This window comes from Mya arenaria, chromosome 7, assembly GCF_026914265.1.
Source record: "Mya arenaria isolate MELC-2E11 chromosome 7, ASM2691426v1".
Classification (NCBI taxonomy): domain Eukaryota; kingdom Metazoa; phylum Mollusca; class Bivalvia; order Myida; family Myidae; genus Mya; species Mya arenaria.
Genome location: NC_069128.1, coordinates 42,978,329 through 43,001,969, shown reverse-complemented (window position 1 = coordinate 43,001,969; position 23,641 = coordinate 42,978,329). Strand labels below are relative to the sequence as shown.

The window sequence follows — 23,641 nt, the reverse complement described above, 5'->3', positions numbered from 1 at the left end:
AGCAGCAGCAGCAGCAGTAGCAGTGGCAGTAGCAGTAGCAGTAGCAGTAGCAGTAGTAGTAGTAGTAGTAGTAGTAGTAGTAGTTTAAATCTTGATGTACTTTTTATTTTAAAGATTTGTTTTATTAAGCAATTAAAATACATTCTTCATTACATGATATTAATTGCTATACAATATACATTTATATAATACTACAACAACAACAACAACAACAATAACAGCAACAACAATAATAATAAAAAGAACAGAACTTGTATTAAATAAACGCATTACTGTCAGGGCTGAAATGCTGGCGTCATGAGTGATTTTCTCAGACAACATTACAGAACATCACTTATGACATCATTATTTCCATCCAAGTCTGAGATGCGTTTATGAAGTGAACATGTACAGATTAAAGGGACATAACAAGCGTTATGCTTCTATAATTATTTACATTAAGGAGATAAGCATCTATAATACCTTCATTCCACCGTTCAGGGAAAAATTCGGTATGGGGAATACTGTTAAAATAGTTTTGTCTTTCTTAAACTCTCTGGTAACTTTTTTGATTTCCTGCGCAGTGATTGGAAACTGTAGTTCTCCAAAAATTCTATCATCACTATCAAAATAAAGATACCTACAAAAACTGCTCTCAACTTATTTTCGATTGAGATTTTGAATATTGTCACTAAACATTGAACATTAACGAAAACAACAATCAGTGCTAATTTTCTTATTATTGGATTCTGTTTTGCTTAATTCCATCTAAAAAAAATTAAAATAAAGTTCAGAATGTCTCAGCCTTTTTATTATCTTAAAGCTGTACAGTCCTACAGATTGAACGTTTTGACAACTTTTTTTTATTTTTGGAGGGGGGGGGGGTCACTTATAGAAGGATTAAACTAGGCCTTTAAGCTAATAATGCTATAGAATGAATAGCTTCGGTATTTTTCATTCAATCGTGAACATCATCAGTATCATCGATTTCAATATCAGACAAATAGAATGAAAAACAGGTTTAATAGTTCGCAATAATACTTGGTCGATATGTATCATTTAAATACTTATTTCAATGAATGCTTGATATTTTAAATATTCAAACAAAACAATAAATCAATGAGATAAAATAAAATACTTTTCTAAAAAATTCAGTTTATTGTTGAGATCCAGGTATGGCTGTACGTTGTGGCAGAGATTACTTCTCTGCATGTCAAGGGAGGTTACTACGTAGGAGATTGATCACAGGCTTTATATTTTTTGCCAAACATTATTCAGTCGGAGCTCCTCGGTCATTTTCCATCGTAAACAACCTCGAATGTATGCAGATTCATCAGTAGGAATAGTTCTTTAACTTATAGACAATCTTTTTAATTAAGTGTTTTGTTTAAGTGTGTATTTTGTAGTATTGGGTTCAAATTGATTGCGAGTGAGGTGTATTATTGTATAAATGTATAAGTAATTTAAATTCCCATCAATAAAGTCCTTAGATATAACAGCCAAATTGAAATGACTACGCGATCTTCTTGCAGCGTAGTTAAATATAAAGATTTTCTGACATTGTAAGCCGTCCATATACATCCTTGGTTGTTTTCGATGGAAAATGGCCGAGGTGTTCCGAATGACATTTATTAAGTTACTTGAACACAAATGTGTTCCTCATAATATGATTTAAATTGTAATACGATATAAACATATATACAACGAAAACACTATAAATATGAAACTATAAAGAATTATAGTAGTATCAACAAAAAACACTATTTCTAATAGTTACGTTTCAATTAAGTATGCATTCATATAAATAGAAACAGTGACAATGAGTCTAAGATAATCATATACAATGCCATGCTGGGAAATAACAAATAACTTGCAATACTTAAAGTAATATACTGAAGTAACAATGTTTTGAGGAGGGAGATATTCCTCTTTAATACAATTGAACTGTATTATTCAGGTCTGGCATGATAACAATTCACTCTTAGTACTTTCGTTTTTTATAGAATGACATATATCTCCTGTATCACTATTATTACAAATGATGCAATACACCTTTATTCTTCATCATCGCCTTATCATTCTGCAATTAAATCTGTCTAATTGCAACACTGCGCCGGCGGTGAACAGGTTTGGATCGTTGGAAAGTAGTTCGCTGTCTTTTGGCGGATAGATATCAAACTGTTGAACTATTGTGGTAATGTATGCAAATATCCGCTGAATGGCGATGTCTGAACCGACACAATACCTGCACCCGACACCAAGTGGCATAAAACTGAAAGAATAAACAATATCTTTTTAAAGTTAAAACAATGGTTAGAAACGAGTTTTTTTAACTTTGTTTACATTGGGTGGTTTTACCGATGTTTACAAACAAACACCTAGCAACAAATAGCAAATAATCACTTAAACATACTTTTGGAAAACCATATCAATCTTACTTGCGGAATGGAGCTCTTTCCGGCTCAATTTTTCTGTAAGCATAGTGAGTGGTTAACGCACTCTTTTCTGAAAATGTCCTCCCGGGTTCGAATTCCCGGCCTGGGCACATTTGTGTTTGGTTTGTGGTCACTAAACCTTACAGATTGGGTACCTTAAGTCTCAAATGGTGCATTTAGGTGATGTTATCTATTCTTTTTCTCCCATATTGACCCACCCGTGCCAAATCCGCAAATTTATGCAATATACTTACGCCTTCGAGATTGGTTTTCGGTAACTATACCATACGGATTGGTTATCTTAAGTCTTAAATGATGCATTTAGGTGATTTTATCTATTATTTTTCTCCGATATCGACCCTTCCCTGCCAAATCCGCAAGTGCAATATACTCACGCCTTCATAAGTTTGTGACTTTTTGGCAGCACGGTTCCTTCTTCTGTAAGGAAGCGTTTTGGTCGGAAGCTCCAGGGATCTCCCCACGTATCGTCATGGTGACAGGACCAGATATTGCCCCAAACCATAGTGCCCTTTTCAATCGTATAGCCGTTAAATTGGACGTCCTTTGTCGAACTGGAAAATATCACAGGTTGTACAAACGCAAGAAACTACAAAGCAAAAAGTAGTAAAATTACCATATTCTCATAAATTCTGTGTTTATAGAAATTATCCGTGAAGTTGAGATATGAAGTAAATGATAAACAGATGAAAATGTAACTAATTTACTGAAATCTTAAAATATATGTCACAATATCCTTTATATGGGTTCCGATAAATTCGTTGTGTATATTTTTTAATTCATGTTTTGTTTTGTTTTTAAAAAAAACGTTTGCCTTCTAACGTTCTTGCCTATTGCATAAAAATTGACATCTTACCAATAATGGCTAACAATAGGTACAACACAGGACAGGCGAAGGGTTTCCAAGATAACAGCATGACTGTATGGCATCTTTTTCATATCATCTCCACCAGATGTAATGTGAGATTTGAGTTCTCGCGATATTTCCTCTCGCATGCGCTCAGTGCATTCCTTGTTATGCAGCAAATTCAACAGCGTCGCCATTATCGAGTTTCGTGTTGAAACTAGCCCTAATATACAAAATAAAATGTTTTATTTATTTTGTTAACACAATACAAGTGAAGATTATGTAAAGAAAACAAAACACATTTAAGTTTAGTAGGAACAAAATAGTTTGCAGTCGCACAAAAACGTTAAAAAGTAAGATTTGTATGAACGAAAAAAAGAAGGTAATGTGTAACCTGCGCCTATGGTGTCAAGAATTGTTGCCCGGATCATATCGTCAGAAAGCCAAGAGTTTCCATCAGGTCCCTTCTCGCTGCTCTGTATGTGGAAACAAGTGTCCACCATACCTCTTATGAGCCCCGACTTATAGCTCTCCTGTTTGTAAGAATATCAAATCAATTACGCTTTATCTTGTGAACTCAACTACAACAGCAATGCAGAGTAAACTACAGGTCCAGAATGCCAGAAGCCATAAACAGCATATGTTGAGTGGTCAATCAGAACACCTTGGCCATTTCGCATCGAAAACAACCTCGGGTGTATATGGACGGTTCACAATGTCAGCATTATATACATTAAATACGCTAAAAATAGATCGCGTAATAATTTCAATTTAGGAGTTACACCTTAGGACTTTCCTCTTATTAATCTAAATCAAATATGTTATATTGTACTTCAATGACAATAAATTGAACTTATAACTACAATTAACACGTCAAAACAATATAAGTAAATAAGAGTATTATAATCAATTTTAAGAACCTCTTCTGTAAATGCACTTGTATACATCCGAGGTTATTTTAATAAGAAATGTCCGAGGTTTTCTGAATGCATCAGTTCATGTCAAAAGGGAAACGGAGCGAAAGCAAACAGACACTATACGAGAGCCACATACCAGACACAACAGACTTCGCAAAATGTTGTCCTATCTTGCTAAGACAAATGTGTGCTGGTAAATTATTTATCATCAGTCAATTACGTATTTGACGCGATACGGGGACAATCGCGGTACCAATACCAGACAATTGAAGACAATACATGCCCAAACTCGGCCAATATCGACCAAACTCGGCCAATATCATCCAAACTCGGACAATATGAGTTTTCTTCGTTTTGATTGGCTACAAAACTCGCCAAATATAGAATTTGAGAAATGGACCATTTTCATTGGCTGTCGAAACTCGCTTAATATGAAAAATATGCTGGAAATTATTTTAAAAGGTAGCCATTTTGTTTTTCGTTTATCCGACTGTTTTGAAAATAAAAAAATGTGCTTGGTATACACCTATTTAGCATTACTAGCCTATTAAATACTTGAACCACTTTGTACGTTTTGATATTCAGTTGTATTTATAACCCGTTGGTGGAATTATTACGACTATTATGTTTTTGTACAACGACAAAGTGGACGACAGGGGTAAACATTTGAGGTTTTGGCAAACGATTTACGAAATTAAGACGAAAAGACATGCTTCCTTACACTGAACAGTGATTTGTTCGTAGGTATGCGCTATGTCACTAAAAGGATGCATGTCAAAAGCAGCAAAATTAAGTCTACATAAACAGACACAATGAATGAATAAGGGACAAATACGGCTTCAATGTTAACTTAAGGTAAGTTTTTATTAATGTGTTTAACCAAAATGTCATACCATACGTAATAGTTAATTAATAAAATACTTATTAATAAGGTGAGTTCATATAAGCCGAGTTCTTTATCCTCGGTCAGCGGTATTTGCCTTCAACATTACGGGCTCAGGCAAACACGGCTTACCTCGGACAACTAACTGGGTCAATGAAAAATCACCTCATTAATAATATTATAATTATGTTGCCCTTGACTTACCCTTGCATCATCCAAGTATCTCTTCATAAGCTGGTCCCTCTTGGTCTTCACAGTTTGGAAAAGTCTGCCGGACTTACACGGGAAGTGTCTCAAATAGGGGAAATTCTTTAACCAACCTTCCATGGAGGGGTTAAGGAGCTTATTGGACCAGTCGACAAAGTCCCACATCACATCTGCATCACCTTCCCGTACATGACCACATATCTGAAAAGAAATTTAACAAAACACATAAACGGAATTTCTTGAGCCATCATTCCCAGTATTGGTTGAGCAACTTACTTCACCAGTGTACAATATCCCACACATCCTTCTTTTAATGATGATTATCAAGTTTACAAATTTATCTAACATCAGGCCATGCAAACTGACATTCAAAAACATTGACTCATGTTAACTCTATACTACTGACCTACCCTTACCTTTGGATTTGGACACTGTTTTAATGTTTTTCTCATTACGTTTCTGTACATGCGTACGTATTATGTCATATGTATCTGTCTTTCATGCATTGTTTATGTGTAACATTCCATGCATGTAATAACTGTATGTATAATTATATGTGCATGCTTTTGTTTGCGCGCTTATAACAGTCTATGTATCATTATCAATTGAAATGCTGGCAAATATATGTAGTTTTGAGCTAAAGTTAGTAAGTAAATGAAGCTCAGTATTCCCCTCTATACTGTTGTTTGTTTTTTCCTTTATATTATGACCAAGTTTCCAAGTCTATTAAACGTCACCCATGTCACAAATACATGACAAAATGAGCATGAAGAAAAATACAATACAACATAATGATACATTACAAACATATTGGACATAATAATACAGTTATTTATTAAGATTTTCTAATTTTAATACGTATTAAGCTATTGAAACTGATAATATCTGCTCAATATCGATAATAAATAAACTTGTATTATGGACGAAAATATAGTGTTACATTCTTTAACTTCATTTATTTCCAATATATCTATACATACCTAGGTAATTCAAATTATCTAAATATCATAATGTGTTGATTTTTAAACGAAAAGTACCATAAACGTTCATGTTTCGGTGCTTTTCCATTTATCGTTAAAGGGACTAGACACCAGATGGTCTCAAAAACGAAAAATACTGTACTTCCAGAAAACAGGCATAGAAATATTAAAACCAACTAGTATGAGGCCGATAACACATCATTTTACATCATTAACATAATATTTCGACGCTTGCTCAGCAGAGTTTATAGTGTGTATATTTAACATATGAAAGTCACGTGATTAGTACAGATACATATTCCGACGCTATTTTTAAATTTGCTGGTAACACACTTGACTATCAATACAGGGGTCGCAGGTTCGATTCTTCGTCGCATCACTAAAATACTAATCGTCTTCCGGGAGGGTCCTTAAATGGGGGTCCCGTGTGACAGTGCTATACACTGGTATACGTTAAAGAACCAGGGTAGCTCTAATCAGGGTTACATTCTGTCTGTGCGCTTTGCTCCAAAAACCTAAAATGACTAACAATCTTAACGAAGCACTCGCCGAATGGGCAAGGCCCGAGTTCGAGTATAAATAAGCTTATATACACACACATTTGCTGGGATTTACGTGGTAGAAAAACCGATTAAATTTCGAATTGGAAAGATACATTGTGTAGAGAGCGATGTGATACATCATCAAGAAAGATTCAATCCAACGTTCTCAACAATATCAATTGTATGTATGTTTTTACATTTTTCTCTTTTTTTTCTTGCAATGTTATTATCGTGTGTCTATCTGGTGTACCTTTACCACATCAAACCATTTTATTTGCTTTGTATATCATGTTTTCTCTAAAACATGCACATTCCTTTAGGAAATCACGAAAGAAATTTCGCATTAAGGCTAAAAAGGGTCAGGAGGAAAAAGGGTCGGTCGGGTTAGTGCAAACAAACAGTTTTTGTCTGATCTGTTCAGATCCTATAGTAACTATGGACCTACGATGGTTTTGAATGGTATTTCATTGCTACTTAAGTGTAGATTATTTAATATGATACCTCATTTGACAGCCACACGCGGCTATTATGTCAACATTGTGGCAATGTAATACGAGTTATTATATCCTGTTTCACATACTCAATTGTACTTTTAAACATTGCATGAACATACTCTTACAAATATTTCATGTATGTGAATAACAATTTTGGTAGAGAGATTTGAAATTGTTTTCCATATGTCTAAGCTAATGTGGAATAATTGTCAAATAATTGTTACATGCTTTAGTCCTCGTCGTCTTGAATGACGTCATCCATTGAATTGGTCATCGAACTCGTAGAGACATGCAAATAATAAATTAACATGCTACGCAACATAATCTGAATACCCCAACAACACCCATTATCAACACTTACAACTTTTGACGTCACCTCAGCCAAGAGTTTCTCAACAATAATTGAGGGGTCAAAGTCTCGCCCTCCGCTTTCTGCCAGACTCTGCACCAGTCCCAAACACTCGGCCCTGATTTCCGCCGGAGCCATGGACGGCCGGAGACCTTGATACATAACGTCCTTGATACGGAACGTCAGTGCGCTGTACGGTCCAAGTAAAACGTCTGCATGGCCGTAGACCAGGTATGTGCCATAGAAACCTGCCATTATATGGAATTTTTAGCATGATGATTTAAACGCCTTAATTTAGCCGCGAAAAGAGTTTTTTTTGCAGACTTTGTAATCATGTTAAATATGTTGATTCAACCGTACTACGATACAATGTCCAATAACTTAGGCTAGAGCAACACATACTCCATACTTATTAAGATTGCCGAAATGTAATGAATTATTTTTAATACATGCCAGGAAGAGAGCTTGAATGAGTGCACCCCCCCCCCCCACACACACACACCAAATCAACTATCAAAATACCTTTGAACTTAATTGATACCTGCAAACACTTTTGTGCGTTTATTTTAATGATAATACATATTACGAAAGGGAGCCATCACAGGCTATACTATAATAAATTCACTATCAATACTAATGTTAGAATAAGATAACCTTTAGTTTTATCGTTCAGCAGTGCCTTGTTCTCTTCTGACGCAAACGCCTTATTGATGACGTCAGCAGAATTAAGGACGACGATTTTTTTCTTCAGCAGACGCAGGCTAACGATTGGTCCATATTTATGTGACAGACTGTGTAAGCTCTGGTGAACCCTATCCACGTCAAGGTCCTAGAAGAAACAGGTACGGTCATTTAAAGTTTCATAACTTGTACATGTGTAATCCCAAAACATTATACAAGTATACATTCGATATTCATAGACATCGGGAAAGTTCATCAAGAAAATCGTCTAATTGTAAGTTGCAGTTGAAAAATCATGTGACCATTTATCAAAATCACAGGATTGAGGTACTAATTTTGCCAAATATTTTTAATGCATTATTTTAAACCCACCATGTGGCCAAACAGTTTCTAAGTAAAAGTAATATCGTATAAGAAAAGAAACGTAATGAGCTAGAGTAGGTGAGCGACGATAGTAATAGTTAGATGACATGAAGTAACATTTAATGATTGAGAATGGGCGGAGTGAGCGAATTATCCTATCCAATATGTATTTCGTTTTACTTCAGCTTAATGATGTTCATTGCAAGCTGAATGGGTCAAACAAATGATAGCGTTCCCTTCCCTTCCAACTGTGTTGGTTTGTATCATTCGGAACTCCTTTGCCATGTTTCTTCGAAAACAACCGCGGGTGTATATGGACGGTTAACAATGTCAGAAATCTATAAAGTTTAACAACGCTGCAAGAAGATCGTGTAGTAATTTCATTTTTGGGGATAAACCGAACTACTATGCTTTTAGGAATCTTAATAGTTTACGCAAAAATACACTGGCAATTAATTTAGACTTAGTATTACTGAATACACGTTAAAATATTACAATTAATTAATACTACTAGTATTATTTATAATTCTACGAACTACTTCTTCTGATGTACCGGCATACATCCGTGGTTGTTTTCGATGGAAAATGGCCAAGGAGTTCCGAATGGGTTTGTAGAGTGAAGATTGGTTGTGGGTTATGCACTTCAAATGGGTTATGTTATCATTGTGATTTCAATTCTAAAATAAGAGGGTTTGATTAACATGTCGTAAACCATCGTCGAATACCCCCGATACACTACTACGCTATGCTTCATTGTGAACCATGGGCGATTTGGGTATGAAAATCGCGTCGTCACGAAAAACAAAGAGGCAGTTTCATTGGTCCCGCAAGGTACATGACGGTACCCGTTGAAATCTATTCTGGCCAAAGACGGATTTGAAGCGGGTCAGCCATTCCAGTACAATTATAGTCGTCATCAATCAAGACCACTCGGCCAGGGAGACTACTGGCACTTAATGGCCTGCGATCATATTCTTACATTGCATTTCGTTATAAGTAAACTTAGAGCCCAGAAAAAAGAAGAAACATTTATTGATTTTTCGGCCGCAGTTGACTCTGTCTGGCGAGCTGGTTTGTGGCATAAGCTAATACAAACTGGTTTACATACTGATATTCTCACAGTAATAAAAGTCATGTACAATGATATAAAATCATCCGTTTCTTTCAATGGGCAACTGTCTGCTATGCTCCCAAGTTTTTGTGGAGTCCGTCAGAGAGAAAACCTTTCTCCAATTTTATATTCCATTTACCTTAACGATTTTGACAAATTCCTTAAAAGAACATGTTCTAAAGTTTCGATAGAAGTAGATGCAAATGAAACAAATATGTACCTCCAGTTACTTATTCTCTTGTATGACACTGTACTCTTTGCAGCCAATGAATGTGGTTTTCAAAAAAGTCTTAATTGTTTTCAAGACTACTGTTTGCAATGGAAATTAAATATCAATCTCTCAAAGACTAAAATAATTGCCAGAGATCTGAAGAAATTTAACTTTAGAATTGCTAACCAAGTAATAGAGATAGTAAAGGAATGCAAATACCAGTATATCTCGTCCATCAGTAGCTTTTTATATTGCCGTAAATATTTAATAAACCAGGCTAACACAACAATGTATGCTCTATTTCTTAACATTAATAACCTAAACTTGCCTTTGGGCCTACAACTGAAGCCTTTTGATTCCCATTCAAACGTACGGATGTGAAGTCTGGGGTTTTGAAAACCTTTGATCTGTTTGAGCAACTTCATTGTATTTTTGCGCCGGATTACAAATACTAGAAGGAGTACTCCACGTTACATGTTCTACTCGGAACTTGTTAGATTCTCTCTAAATATTATAGTTAAAACCAGAATGATAAGTTACTGGAGTAAACACGTTTCATCCCATGACTCGAAAATAATTTTCTTGATATATGACGACATTTTACGTAGTAATAATTCAGTTTGGGTCAGTTACATCAAGTCAATACTTGATTCAACGCGTTATTCATACGTTTGGCTTAATCAAACAAGAGTGCCTGCAAAACATGTCACTAAAACTCGTCTAAGGGTAAAATGTATTCTCTGTGTTAGTCCGATATAAAATTTGAGCAGTACCTTAATATCTTACCCAAATCTCTACATTTTACATTTTTGCATTTCCGCACTAGCAACCATAAATTTCCTATCGAAGTCGGTAGATGGAGACAAAATGCTGTACCACATTAATATAAAATGTACGTTTTGTAATATATCTGTTTGGTGACGAACTGCACTATTTACATTTATGTCCATTTTTTTTTAATTCCGATTTATTTTTACATACATTGTCATTTTTACCGGAAACCTTAAGGAAAACAGCACTTTTGTTAAAATCTCAGTTAATCACTTTAAACGAATCTGATCATGTGTTCAATAGTTTTTTATTAGTTATCTCATTATTGTATCGATCATATTTTACTTATATTGAGTAATTAGTTACATTGAGTTTTCACAGGTTTTCACTCAAAGGGGCTGTACTCCGTATGATGAAATAGCGAAAAAAGAAAATTGTCGAAAACTGACATAAACTTGGTATCGATGTGTACAATGCATTGCAACTTACTAACTGAAGTACCACATAGTTTACAATTGATTGATTTTGCCCAGTTTTTTCGTATTTTTCCATTAAAAAAGATTACTAAGTATGTCTACCTAGTAGAATTCATTCCTTATGCGTGATTGGTTAGTCGGTGTTATCACGTGATATTACCAAGTAAGGTATACAACTTAAATATTCCAATCGTTTAGGGTAAGCCTACGTATAACTGTGGATACAACACTGGACTGCAATTTTGGCGACACCGGTTCGAACCCGATCTCCGACTCGAGTTTGTTTTTTTACATTTTGGTATTTTTTTACAATTATGATATCAAAAAGTAAAACATTTTATTAAATAATTGTCCTGAGATTCGTTACAGGAAAAGCTTTTTTGGGTGACAATCCGGTGTACAGTCCCTTTAAATGTAAACTGTGATATTATAAAAAAAAATATTGAGTTTAGTTGAGTGGGTTACGGAAATATATTTTATTGAAAAATGCGAATTCACTGTTAGAAGAGTTGTTTCCCTTGCCGCATGCATATTCATACATAAAGATTTTGTCAGTCAATTGTACCGCGAAAGAAAGTACCGTGGTTGGCGACGATGGGTCGTAAAAAATAATCGGTCGACATTCGTAACAAGATAAGTTTAACGTACGTTGATATGATCGTAATATATCAGAAATGGCAATTTTCACATACATGTTAAGTATTCACTTGACGACGGATAAACTAATTATTCAAATCAATCCGTCCGGTTATAGAAATAATATTTGGTTGAACAAGTGCTAATAAATTTAGATAAAGTATATATTAAACGTATGTAAATGATGCATTGCTGAACACAACACGCTCTTTCTGTATAGTTCAAGTTTTACAGTTTAAAGTATGGGTAAGAGATGGAAATCTTTGGTATAATTATATACATAATACGGTTAAATTTTACAATTACTGTCTAGACAATTATAAAATATATCGCCATCGCCGATTTTCGAGTACAACCGATAAATCGTGGCTGACAATGTCATAGGCGGCAATCGATAGTGGCAGTCCAGAATTGATGTGGCTAATGTTACTTCCGGAAATTCCGTATTTTTTATGAAACGCAGTTAAGCCATGTAGCTGTTTATTTTTAATTCCGGTAAATCGTCGTTGAGTTCATTAAAACAAGGGAGGTCATGCTTGGTCTGATTTGATTCGATTATCGATAGCAAATGGGGCCGATTTTTTACATTTACTTCATATACACGCGTCTGTTTGACGGTACGTTAGTATTGCGATTTACCCTCAAAATAGTAATTAAAGAATGGTTTGTAATAAGAGAGTTTCCTATCAAACATGGTAATTGGAACATACAATTTGTTTTTAATTCGAGATCTTATAATGATATGTTAATATAGGTAATCCGAAACTTGCAATGACAGAAAGCTTGCTCATAGATCTGCGTAAAAGTGCTTAATGGCTTCAACAACATGATATACATCATCTTAATGATATAAAAATGCAAATATATTTCAAAATCTAAAATTGAATCTGATTTAGCGATAAGGGTAGATAGAACGTTTTATTTAATGGCGTATGACGAGGTGGACCTTGATCTCAATGTGTGGTAACATCGTTGCAAACATTTGATTGTATACCTGTAACATGTCTATCACACTAATTCTACTCGCATTAACTTTGTCTACATATTTTTTTATAGACAATATGACCTCTAAAATAATACTATTTCACATTCAGACGACTACTAACGTTGGATTTGCATGTAGACCAAAAATTTCATGAAATAAATGGTAAAATGGTTTGCCGTCATGTGCGTTCGTTTGTTTTGTGTTTTTTAAATATTAAACAAAGTGTGAATGTGCCAGACGCGGTCCATGATTCGACGTTAGTGGTGGCGTAACTTAGGGACGAAACCTTTTGACTTGAGACCCTCACTCACAACCGAATTTTAGCTGGTTTTAAAGTGTTGGCAGGGAGGGGGGATCACCCCAAGATAATTTTACAATTTCTAGTCCAAAATGGTGCATGTTGGGCGTATTTTAGGACTTTTGTCTCCTTTCATGAAATAAAAAGTAAACTTCTACGATTTGAGGGGTGGGGCGCGCGTGTCGGAAGCGGCCCCCACCACCTGTATCCGCTAGTCGCAGCTACCTAGCATGACCCCTGACACTTAAACCTATGGACATACGATATGAATTGCGACAAGACAAGAATGTTCCTATTCCACTGTGATCAACTGTTAAATTGACGTAATAGTCAGAATAGAAGTTTGGAGACGTATGAACTGAAAATGACTAACGTCGTCACAGGTGAGAAGTTGCTTAAAATATACGCCATATAAATAGGGCAAATTCGTTTCAAAAGCATCTTAAATGGAGGAGTTGCTTAACATTTATGTCACATAAATCGGCCAGAGTCGTTTCTAAAGCATCTTAAATGTTCCATGATATCTCAAATAGGACGAGTATCACATACATGTGAATGATAGTGTTGATTTGACAAGAGATAGTGTAATTGTTAAGCGAATTCAATTATACCCGTCCTGTTATTGAAATTAATATTTATTAAGCCTACGTTAATGGGTTCACTTATATATTGAGTGATTATTTTGGAACGTGTATATTTTTTTTTTGTATGCATTTATATTGATAAATGGTTAAGTGTAGAATTCATTTATAATGATAGAGTTTAATATATACAACGTTGCATTTGCAAAATGCTGTGAAGATTTTATATCAGTTATGATAATATTTGGATATGAATGCAATTATCACAAAGGTCAGCACAAATGTGAATGTGCTGACGTTTTTGAAAAACAACAACAGCAAAGCCCTTTTTATCAATATATGCATCCTCTATAACGATACGAGTATTTAAAGGAACTCGCTCATGTTTTGGACCTAACATTAGTTTTCCCGGTAAAGCATCTGAAACATTTATCAATTGTTTACTTTATGATTTCGAAATTGCAGAAAATATACAGTTAAAGTATAAAAAAAAAGGATTTTGAATATATTTATAAATCAGAGACGCCTGAACCACAAAGCAACCAGAACTTTAACAAAAGTGGAGGATACTTTTACCTCTTAACAATACATTGATAACATCACTTGAAAGTGTCAATCAATCAATAATGCAACAAGAAAGTGGACATTGAGTGACCGACTGCGTTGTGAACGCTTATGAAAATTATGTTATTTAAATATTTGACAAAATATCAACATTTGCTGAAGGGGTCAAGCTTTTGGTATCTTAGTTTTGACACTCCTTATGATCTGCCACACTTGATTTCGTCATACAGAAAAAAAACTGTATTTTTCAAGACATGAGCCAGTCTCTTTAAATATGTTTTAAACAAAACATCAACATTGAACACCCTTTAAAAACGTCAAAAACCACGTGTTGAATGTTGAGTTGTTGAATCATTTGATTGATGTTAACTATTTGAATCTGGGGCAATCCACAACCATGGGTTAAGATTGTCCGTAGACTAAACATCATTTTGTCTTGTATGAATACTTTTTTCCGATCTGAAAATTTTATCAACTGTAAAGGCACGGGAAAAGGCTTGTTGTTATTATTTCTTATTACACTTCATATCATTTTAACACAAGCTGATACCATCTGCAACCGAATTAAATATTTTACTCATGTTTACTTAACAGATAACCTGCATGGAGCAAATCAAATACTGTAAGGTTCAATATGTGTGCATACAAATGTTTTACGTGACTCGCACACGTTTCATTTTCATGGTTATACATCGGTAAACATTTATTTCATAATTATTTAACTCTTCACACCAAAATTGCCCCAAAATACAATTCAAGTATAAACAAAAAAAATCTGGTTTGAGTGGGCAGCGAGCACACGCCGGTACAGTAAAATAAAAGTAAACTGAAAAGTAAACTGGCGCCTCAACCACTCGCCAATAAAGACTTCAGAAAAGCTGACGGATATTTTAACTTTATCAAATGCACTGGTAACACCGCGTGATAATGTCCATCAACCATATTGCGTTATTATCGTGTGGTGTTTTTTTTTCAAAATTGTAGTATTCCATGACACCTTTTGAGCAAATATCACATTTGTTGAATGATAGCTGACTGTACGCAAATACGCAGTTGCGTAATGAAATTTTGACAGGTAGACGTTTTTGTCATACCAAAACCCCCGAATTTAGAATAAAAATCGAAGGGGGGGGGGGTGAAGGGGTTAATTAGCTGTCCGTTATTGATCTGCGTAATCCCAAATTGGCCCTAGCTACGCACCTGGTTGCATAGGTCGAAATAAACTTCTGTTCCGTTCTGATATATAATTATCGGTCATTCTTTTTTCTCACCGGGACAATTATCAATCGAAGCTACGGTCAACAATAAATTATTCATTCGAAATAATTGAGGTAAAGGTCAACGACATGTAGTGTTACGATTATTTAAGTATCTATATACTTGCTGAATGCTATCATTCAATTATTATGGTAGAGTTTGATAAATGGAAAATAACAATTAAACCAAAGATCCCGTTTTAATTTGAGATTTGAGCACATTATAATTTGATTTTATAGATTAGCCATTAATTGAAATGTGAAAATGTATTTGAAAAACATTCAAGCAATGTAAATGGATTATAATATCAAGCTAGTCTAGTACATGCAGTACAGCTCGATATCCCAGGGACAGGTCGAATACTTCGAGCCTCATGAATATCGAGCCAAGCGGGAATGATTACAAAAAAATAAAACAAAATCGGTCCTTTTAAACATCATATTCGAGCCAACGAGGGTATCGAGCCAAGCGATATCGAGCCAACGGGTTTTGACTTAATGTGTTGTGTTCGTTCGCGATGTTTTCATCTTTCTATCGTGTTGGCACGAACCAATAGGAAATGGAAACGCTTTTTAAAACTTGACACGAGACTGTTTAAAGTTGCCATTTTTCAGGCAAAGACTTTTTCATTTTTATTTTGGTCCATGAATGAGCTAATTTATAAGTAAATGTCAGAAAACAAGTGACTTCTGAAGGCTGACCAAGCAATAGATCGCATTTTTTTACATCTATTGTCGAAAATTGATGTTTTATTGCTAAAGCGGTACTAACGCTTTGAGAAAATTGCAATTTTCGGACGTTTTTCTTACAATTGAGATCTGTTCTACTTTTGGTTATCTGACATGACTGACTTGACGGCAATGGTGTCTAAATTAGCTGATTCTGAGACAAAAACAAATATATATATATATATATATATATATATATATATATATATATATATATATATATATATATATATATATATATATATATATATACCAATATATACCAAGGTCTATATACCTTGTGGGTATACGTCAAATAAAATTATGTTCTTTTCTGATAATATTAGTTTAAGGGTTTATGTATTTTCAATTCAATTGGAAGTAATTTAATCATAAAGTAATTTGATTGAAAATTGACACCATCTTTTGTTCAAACTAATCTGGTGTTTCTGAAATACTGAAATATTTTTTGTATTTAAGTATATATTTTTTCACTTTTAAGAGCAAACATTTTTATAAAATTAATGTAAATCTTCTTACGGAATGGACAAAACTCAGAGTTTGCAAAATATACCAGAAACATAGATATATCGCCATCTTGTATGTACCATAATGTATAAAAGAGACGATTAAAACTGCACTCTCACAGATTGAACGTTTTGGCATTTTTTTTATTTTTTTTTGTCTTTGAACGAGCCAATTTTTGCGAAAATTCATGGAAACCAGTTATATTAGACAGCTTACAAAAATTTAGATCGCAGATTTTTTTATATTTATGTTCAAAGATTGATGTTTTACGCAATTTTCTTAAACCGTTAGTAACGGTTTAATTCATAAAACATTAATTTTCGAACGGTAATATGAAAATCTACGATCTGTTTTTTTGTCAGCAATCTTATATCATTGGTTTGCAGATATTTACTCAAATGATTTCTCTTTCCAAGACAAAAAATAAAAATAAAATGTAAAAATGGTATATCTGTGAGAGTGCATCTTTAAAACATATGCATAAGCTCTGATTTGACATCCGATAACATAATTGTTAAGCAAAATTTGGGAATTATTCAAACCTAACGCCCGTTGTTCTACCCCGTCATTGAAAGATACGCTGATCGCTTAACTTTTATTGTCTGGGCTCTGTTGAGTGAAAAATGCATGTCATTTTAGACTCGTCTTAATGTATTTAAAAAAATACATTTCAGATTCCATTTATTATCATGGTAGAGTTTAGTATTTCAAACATGGCAATTGAAAAATTGATTTTAGATCTGATAACATGATAATATAATGATATTTTAATATGGCTCATTAAAATGTTTTCCAGTGTGCTAATGTATTATTTTTTTAAATCAGTCCAATGCAAATGTCTCCTTACATCAAGATAATCATCAAATAAAACGATGAATGTTTATTTTTTATAAAATAAATACTGTTTAAACCAAAATACACTTGGATCACAGTTATATCTTTTCCTCATTGATATTCAATAGAACTAATTATACAATGGGTCGCTGTTAACGGCGTAGTTGTTGTATTTAACAGGTGAAATATTTATGATATTCTCATAATTCTTTAAAAAAAATCGAAGACACCTGAAACAGTTGTCTCATATCGTGTTCGAAAAAAAACAACACCCGATTACAAGTAAATTCGTTTAAATTCCAGTGCAGTTAAGATTTGAAAGTTAACAACGATGAGGTTAATAATATAATAATATATATACACTCGAACCCCGATGGCTCGAACTCTAAGGGGCCGGCGAAAATACCTCGAGCCTCGGAAAATTCGAGCCAAGCGGGAATGCTTACTTTAAGTATAAAGAGATCGGTTCTTAACATTCACTTCGAGCTATCAAGGAATTCGACCAGGGCGAGTTCGAGCCAACGGGGTTCGTCTATGTGTATATATATATTATAATATTTGTTAAAGTTAACAACGGCATTAGCGACATTGTTGTTAACATTTAAAGGTGAAATATTTGCTGATGTGCTCGTACAGTTGAATCCCGTTGGCTCGAACTCGCTTGGCTCGAACTCCTCGTTGGCTCGAACTAGATGTAAAGAACTGATCTCTATTAACTGAAGGAAATATTCCCGCTTGGCTCGAATTTTCTGAGGCTCGAGTTATTTTAGCCGGTCCCTGGGAGTTCGAGCCAACAGAGTTCGGCTGTATATTTAAATAAAACAAATACAGCTGAAACAGTCGTCTCATCTCTTGTAAGGAATACTGGATATATCATAATCATGAATGTATCTGTGACTTATTAATCAATATTGATATTAAAGTTAACAACGATGATGTTAATAACGCTGTTACCTTTAATAAAGTTCTGAACAATCGGGCCAATTATTTTTGTTAACTTTAACACGGTTTTGATGTAGACAAACGGGGATTAGCGCTATGGACGAGGCTCATCATGAGTGTGTTCAATTGCACAATTATACAAAAACATAGTTATTGGTTGCCATCTTGGCATCTTTCTTAAAGGTACACCAACAATTATTGAAATTTTATAGAGTGTCATTTCCCACAATCGAGACACGATATATCAAATATGAACATATATACACATGCTTGGTTAATGGCGAATTGAGACCATTGTTTTTGTTTTCTTTTTGCATGTATTGCTTTTCAGCCATTCAATTATTATGCAGTTATATGGGATATGTTTTCTTTTTGCATGTATTGCTTTTCAGTCATTCAATGATTATGCAGTTATATGGGATATCATTCCAATACAGTACACAAACACATACCTTTAAATTTCCACCAATCAGAGTCCGTTCCGGCCCTGGCGGGAGTGTCTTACTGCTATTTCCGGTACTGTTGTTCCGTTGCCATAGATACAGTAGAACGAGCGTTACCACTACTGCCACAAGCTCGATCATTTTTTCTTCTCTGATTTAAACAGTACAAACGGTTATCCTTCTTGTGTCAACTTGCACGTCTAAGAACATCTAAAATCCCTACAACTGTCGTGCTGTTTTCAACTGCAGTCAAGGATGGGCGCATGCGTCTTTTAATTATATTCAAAGGTTTACACACTTGATGTTCTTACACAATTTATTCCTGTCACAGGGTTTATGGCATCCAAGTTTTAAAACGTCTACTGTATTTGTTTTCATTGCTTTACTTCGACGAATGTGTTTCAGCTACAATATGTTAATGTTTGCAACCATGCAATTTAACCTTGCACAGTACATCGGATCGTATTTCACTGCACGAAAACATGAAAGAATAAACAAGACATTACTAGATATATTGACAGTCGGCTTTTATTACCAATACAGCGTTTCAGAATAAAAACATCCATGCACTTGAATAAGCTTGAAGAATGTTTATATCCAATATTTGAAATATTTGCAAAATAATATCCGTGTCATTGTTCATTGTAAAAATTGACTTGTAGTGAACATGTAAAAAGATAGACACAGAGATTGTACTTCTCCCTATATGAAGATCAAGTCGGTAAGTTTATTGAATAGCTAGTTGCACATTGTCAACAATGAATAGGACGGTGACGAACACTTTTCTAAAGCATGGTATCAAATAACTGATGCTCAATGGGTAAATGTTTTTAGGCAAATACATTGTTTTGTTTGGTTGTAACGCGGATGGAGAACTGAACTGCATTTATTGATCAATTGAAGAAGAAGAATTTCATTAACTATAAAATTACAGCCCATAAGTTGCATATAATATCAACATCTACATTACAGTTGAAGTCCGTTGGCTCGAACTCGCTTGGCTCGAACTCCTCGTTGGCTCGAACTAGATGTAATGAACTGATCTCTATCAACTGAAGGAAATATTCCCGCTTGGCTCGAATTTTCTGAGGCTCGAGTTATTTCAGCCGGTCCCTGGGAGTTCGAGCCAACGGAGTTCGGCTGTATATAAACATCTCAGGTAACAACTTTCGAAATCAATCTTATTTTATAGACAAACAAAAACTTATACCGCAGTTGCTTATAGTGTGGCAAAGTAAAGTTTAATATATCATTCAACTATTTACTTTTGGTGGACACAGAAATATTGAATTACTGTTACAAAGCTTTCATTAAGAATTTGAAACTAGAAGTATGAATCTCTTTGCAATCAATGTTGGATTTTTTCTTTCAAATGCGGAAGTTTCAGGTTTCACGAACAGTAAAGATTTCTACATCATTGTACTACTTATCTAATGAAAATTAATCATATAATTTGAAATACAAACACAGATGTCATCTTTTAAAAGACTGTTCAAACAATTCATATGGAATCGACGACTTAAGGAAAATATGTCCCTTTGAGCAACATTGCCACCAGGTCTTGATGCATGTATTTTGAACTGATAAGCCTTTACGGTTTGACAGCTTTATTCAAACCTATGTTTTTTGTACCTAAAAGGACTTGATTCCTGGAGCTTAAGTCCTTTTAAGGTAGTGATATCAGTTCCAATTTCCTCAAAGAGACGCTCTAATGATAAGAACTGAGCCACAAACTTAAAATCACTTGAATGTAAAACACACTATCGTAAAAACAATGGATCGTGCCATTCATTAAAAATGTATACTTTTAATATATGCGTTTAGATATAAACTGAAGTGGCAGCAACCGGTCACCTGTCAATTGTAGACACCTGGCATGGACACTTTTCCGAGTTATCATTAAGCTATTAAAAATAAATATTCTTTGGTTATTTTTTATTTTTGGTAAATGTCCCGATCGAGCAGGGGGAGGGGCGCCCGCCTTAAATCGTCGAACTTTACTTTTTTGTCAATATCAAAGAAAATTCGCACAAAATGGATCATTCTGGTCTAGAAATCGCCCGCCCCTGCTAGTTATCACGAATATCATGGAGCAGGTTCGCTCAAATTCGAGAAGAAAAGTTGTATTTTAAAATGTACTTTTTAAACATCTTAACAAATATGCTGTGCACGGAATACGCATTATTATTGAAACCTTTGAATCCGTATTTTTGTTGTTGCTATTAATTGTGTCTATAGGACCTTAAAGCTGAAAGTGTTTTTTTAATGTTGGTTCGTGAATCGTACTTCTTCAATCAGTCAATATCAAGACATCTTTTTCGACTTTCAGGATCTAACGACGGAATGCTCAACAAAAAAGTACTTATAACTAACGCATTGATCTTTCTTAAGCGTGGAGGATCCTTGATCTAGTCGTAATATCTGACTGTCAAGCCAGGGGTTGCAGGTTCGATCCCCCACCGCACCACTAAATATTACTAATTGTCCTCCGGGAGGGACGTTAAATGGGGATCCCGTGTGACAGTGCTATACACTGGTGCACGTTGAAGAACCAGGGTAGCTCTAACCAGGGTTAAATTGTCTGTGCACTTTGCTTCAAAAACCTTATATGACTTAAGTCTTATCGGAGCCCTCGCCGAAATGGCCTTGCCCGAGTGCAAGTATAAATTAACTAACATACACATCTTTCTTACAGAAATTGAGCGCACCAGCTCCATTATATTCTCAAATGCTACGGCTCGGTTCGCTAACGTTAAAATGATTTTCCTTCATTCTTAAGACTTGAAACCTACTCGTCCAATGACGCTAAGCATAGGATAACTTGTCACGGCCCGTAAACATTATTGTTTACCAAGATGCCGACAGGAGGGCAACCAACGGTTAATTGTTACTATCGATACATCATATAATAACAAATACTGTTTTATTGTTATTTCATACAATGGTGTAAATCACAAGTTTGCGTATCGCTGTGCAGAATATCGTCGTACTGCTAAAATCAGAATTGGTCATTTTGCACAAAGTGACTCATACTAAGTTGACGGAAATTTAAACCATTATCGAAAAAACTGGTAGCATCACGTGATAATGTCAATCAACTAATCACGCTACACCCTTTTAGTCCCTTTAGTAACGCCTTTTCAAAATTGTGGACTTCAAATGCAATATTTGAGCATATATCAACACTTTGTTGAAGTGTTCTAGTCCTTGGTATCTTAGTTTGAACACCCCTAATGATTTGCCACACTTTGTTTCGTAATAAAAACAATCAGTTAGACGTGCACACCAAAACTTCAAAAGCAATAACATGGAAAGTGCACATGTTACAAACAATATTGAAATATTTGGTGTTGCTTGTGCGTTGAAAAAATATTGAGTAACTTAACTATAGTAATTAGTATTATATAAGAATGGTAAGTACGATACCTTTGGTTTAAAATAAGTCCACATGTATTTGTTTATAGTCCTTAACAAGAATTTCAAATGCTTTAAAACATAACAAATATTTTCCTACATATAAGAAAGGACTTTCCTGCTTTCGTTTCCATCATCTAGTGAAACATATACTCAAAATAATGAATTTTAAGCGATAACCTTCATCTTCAAAGTGTCTCGGTCCCTTGATATATTCAGTGATGATGAAATGATATACAGATTTAACAGTAACATATAATTCAGTTTCTTTTATACTGAAATTAAACGCCAGTATAATATTACCTAAAGATATAATGCAATTAACCGCGCCAAGCAAAAACTGTTCCTCAAAATATATAAAATGGAATTTGAAATATAAGAAAACTATCTCGTTATTCGGTTCAGGTAATCCGTTTATTAATTTAGCCATACACATTAGGTTACCCACTACTAATTAATTTCCTTATACAATTTTTGTTAATTGTAATTGCAGGTATATATTGGATTGGCAATGTATAACAACTTATAACAATTTGCATAACTCAGATTTAAACAAAATATAATAGCCTAACGTAACATTCTTAATCTTAAATATAGAGAGTGCATTTTTCCTGTAACGTACCATTAACAATTTCTAAAGATAAATGCTAAATTTAAGGTAAGCTTTCCATAATTAATACAAAAAACTCTAATAATAGATTTTCATCTTAAAATTATACAATGTTAATATTCATTATTTTCGATGTTTTCAGTGAGAAATATTTTCGTGGCATAGGCAGAATGCTATTTAAGAAACAGATTGATAAAATTAATGTATAATCATTGTAAACTTCTGTTTTATTATCTCCCTTTGATACATCATTAATTACCTCCCTTTAATACATCATATCATTAAAGTAGCGTCATAATTGTGTAATTAAAATTTAAATCCTGCATAATTAATATGATGCTTAATCAATATAAGTTTAACATAAACATATCTTAATATTATATCTAAAATGCAATGAAACATCTTTGCATCCTTATGATGGATGGCTTACCTTAAAAAAGCCTTTCCTTTAACGCAGAAAATACATCCCTGTACATCCAAATGTTAATATATAAATAATGATGTTAGGTCCGTGTGTGATAGAATAGTGAAATGTAGGATGTTAGAGGACAATGACGTTAAGGTAATCATGTAAGTAC

General features: G+C 34.3%; 1 protein-coding gene across 8 annotated transcripts; it reads right to left on the bottom strand.

The window, feature by feature from the left end:
* Positions 1-92: 92 nt before the first annotated feature.
* On the bottom strand, positions 93-23,641 carry LOC128240834 (uncharacterized). Of its 8 annotated transcripts, none has more exons than XM_052957757.1 (9): positions 23,494-23,641; positions 19,049-19,190; positions 8,306-8,480; positions 7,664-7,899; positions 5,284-5,487; positions 3,674-3,812; positions 3,289-3,502; positions 2,810-2,986; positions 93-2,251 (listed from the first exon to the last, which is right to left on the bottom strand). In XM_052957757.1, exons 2-9 carry the CDS (start codon positions 19,178-19,180, stop codon positions 2,044-2,046), a joined length of 1,485 nt encoding a protein of 494 aa, XP_052813717.1. In that variant the 5' UTR covers positions 19,181-19,190; positions 23,494-23,641; the 3' UTR covers positions 93-2,043. The 8 variants fall into 8 exon arrangements, with proteins under 8 accessions (XP_052813717.1, XP_052813714.1, XP_052813715.1 ...); XM_052957754.1 differs by having other exon boundaries at positions 19,049-19,509; positions 23,494-23,624; XM_052957755.1 differs by lacking the exon at positions 23,494-23,641 and adding an exon at positions 22,634-22,768 and having other exon boundaries at positions 19,049-19,509.